A 1421-nucleotide genomic window follows, 5' to 3' on the forward strand; every position below is an offset into this window, starting at 1 on the left:
ATTTATACCAAACCTTCTTTATTTTCCAAAAGGTGTCTGTGCTCTGTGGAACCACAGAACATAACAGGTGTCTTGAAATTTCTCCTCCTGGGACTCTCAGATGATCCAGAACTGCAGCCTCTAATTTTTGGGCTCTTCCTGTCCATGTACCTGGTCACCATCCTGGGGAATCTGATCATCATCCTGATTGTCAGCTCTGACTCCCACCTCCACACCCCTATGTACTTCTTCCTCTCCATCCTGTCCATGGCTGATATTGGTTTTACTTCTACCACCATCCCCAAGATGATTTTGGACATTCAAACTCACAGCAGAGTCATTTCCTATGCTGGTTGCCTGATTCAATTGTCTTTTTTTTGTCTCTTTGTATGTCTGGACAGTACACTTCTAACTGTGATGGCCTATGACCGGTTTGTAGCTATTTGTTACCCCCTGCACTACCCGGTCATCATGAACACCCGCCTCTGCAGCCTGCTGGTTCTAGGGTCCTTTTTGATTAGCCTTATGAACTCTCAGCTGCACTGCTTGTTGATGTCACAACTTTCCTTTTGCACAAATGTGGAAATTCCTCATTTCTTCTGTGACCCTCCTCAACTCCTCAAGCTGGCCTGTAATGATACCTCCACCAATAACATATTAATCTATATTTTTGGTGCCATCTTTGGTGGAATTCCACTCTCAGGGATCATTTTCTCTTACTATAAAATTGTTTCCTCCATTCTGAGAGTCTCATCATCAAGTGGGAAGTATAAAGCCTTCGTTACCTGTGGTTCTCACCTGTCAGTTGTTTGCTTATTTTATGGAACAGGCCTTGGGGTGTACCTTAGTTCGACTGTTTCACATTCTCCCAAGAAAGGTGCAGTGGCCTCAGTGGTGTATACGACAGTCACCCCCATGATGAACCCCTTCATCTACAGTCTGAGGAACAGGGACATCAAGAGAGCCTTGCAGAGGCTCCTCAACAGAACAACATAGTTTCAATACTTCCTCCCTCCTCCCCCCAATTTTTGGTCTATGGATTAGAAATTCTGCAAAACCAAACATCTGGAATAGATAAACATGCCTCCTTTGGCACACAAGTTTTGGAACTCATGGTTTTCATTTCTTTTGATCAATTATATCTGAAAGTTGCTCATTTTGGCACATCTTTGATGAGATTAAGGGACTATTTTTTGATCCTATGTATGCCAAAATTGCTGAATAATTGAGTTTAATTACAATCGGAATATCATGTATTTGTCGCTTGTGAACCAGGCATGCTGTAGAAATTTACAACTCTCTTTTGAATACATGGCTATATATGATTCTCAACCATTTTCACCATCTATGCCTATTTTCCATAAAACATTGACTTTGTTTAAATTCAGATTGTGTGAGAGAATTTGTGTCACTGGTCCTCAATCTATGCTTCCTACCTGAAT

The 1421-nt window shown here is 41.7% G+C and overlaps 1 protein-coding gene across 1 annotated transcript; it reads left to right on the forward strand.

Annotated features, from left to right (window-relative positions):
• Positions 1–24: 24 nt before the first annotated feature.
• LOC111734297 (olfactory receptor 18-like) lies at positions 25–975 on the forward strand. The gene has a single exon (XM_023526483.1). The coding sequence runs from the start codon at positions 145–147 to the stop codon at positions 973–975; it is 831 nt and encodes a 276-aa protein (XP_023382251.1). The 5' UTR covers positions 25–144.
• Positions 976–1421: the final 446 nt, after the last annotated feature.

Source organism: Pteropus vampyrus, unplaced genomic scaffold (assembly GCF_000151845.1).
Source record: "Pteropus vampyrus isolate Shadow unplaced genomic scaffold, Pvam_2.0 Scaffold952, whole genome shotgun sequence".
Taxonomy (NCBI): Eukaryota; Metazoa; Chordata; class Mammalia; order Chiroptera; family Pteropodidae; genus Pteropus; species Pteropus vampyrus.

Coding starts and splice junctions, on each gene's coding strand:
- LOC111734297 (XM_023526483.1), top strand. CDS start 145: ATGTACCTGGTCACCATCCTGGGGAATCTGATCATCATCCTGATTGTC.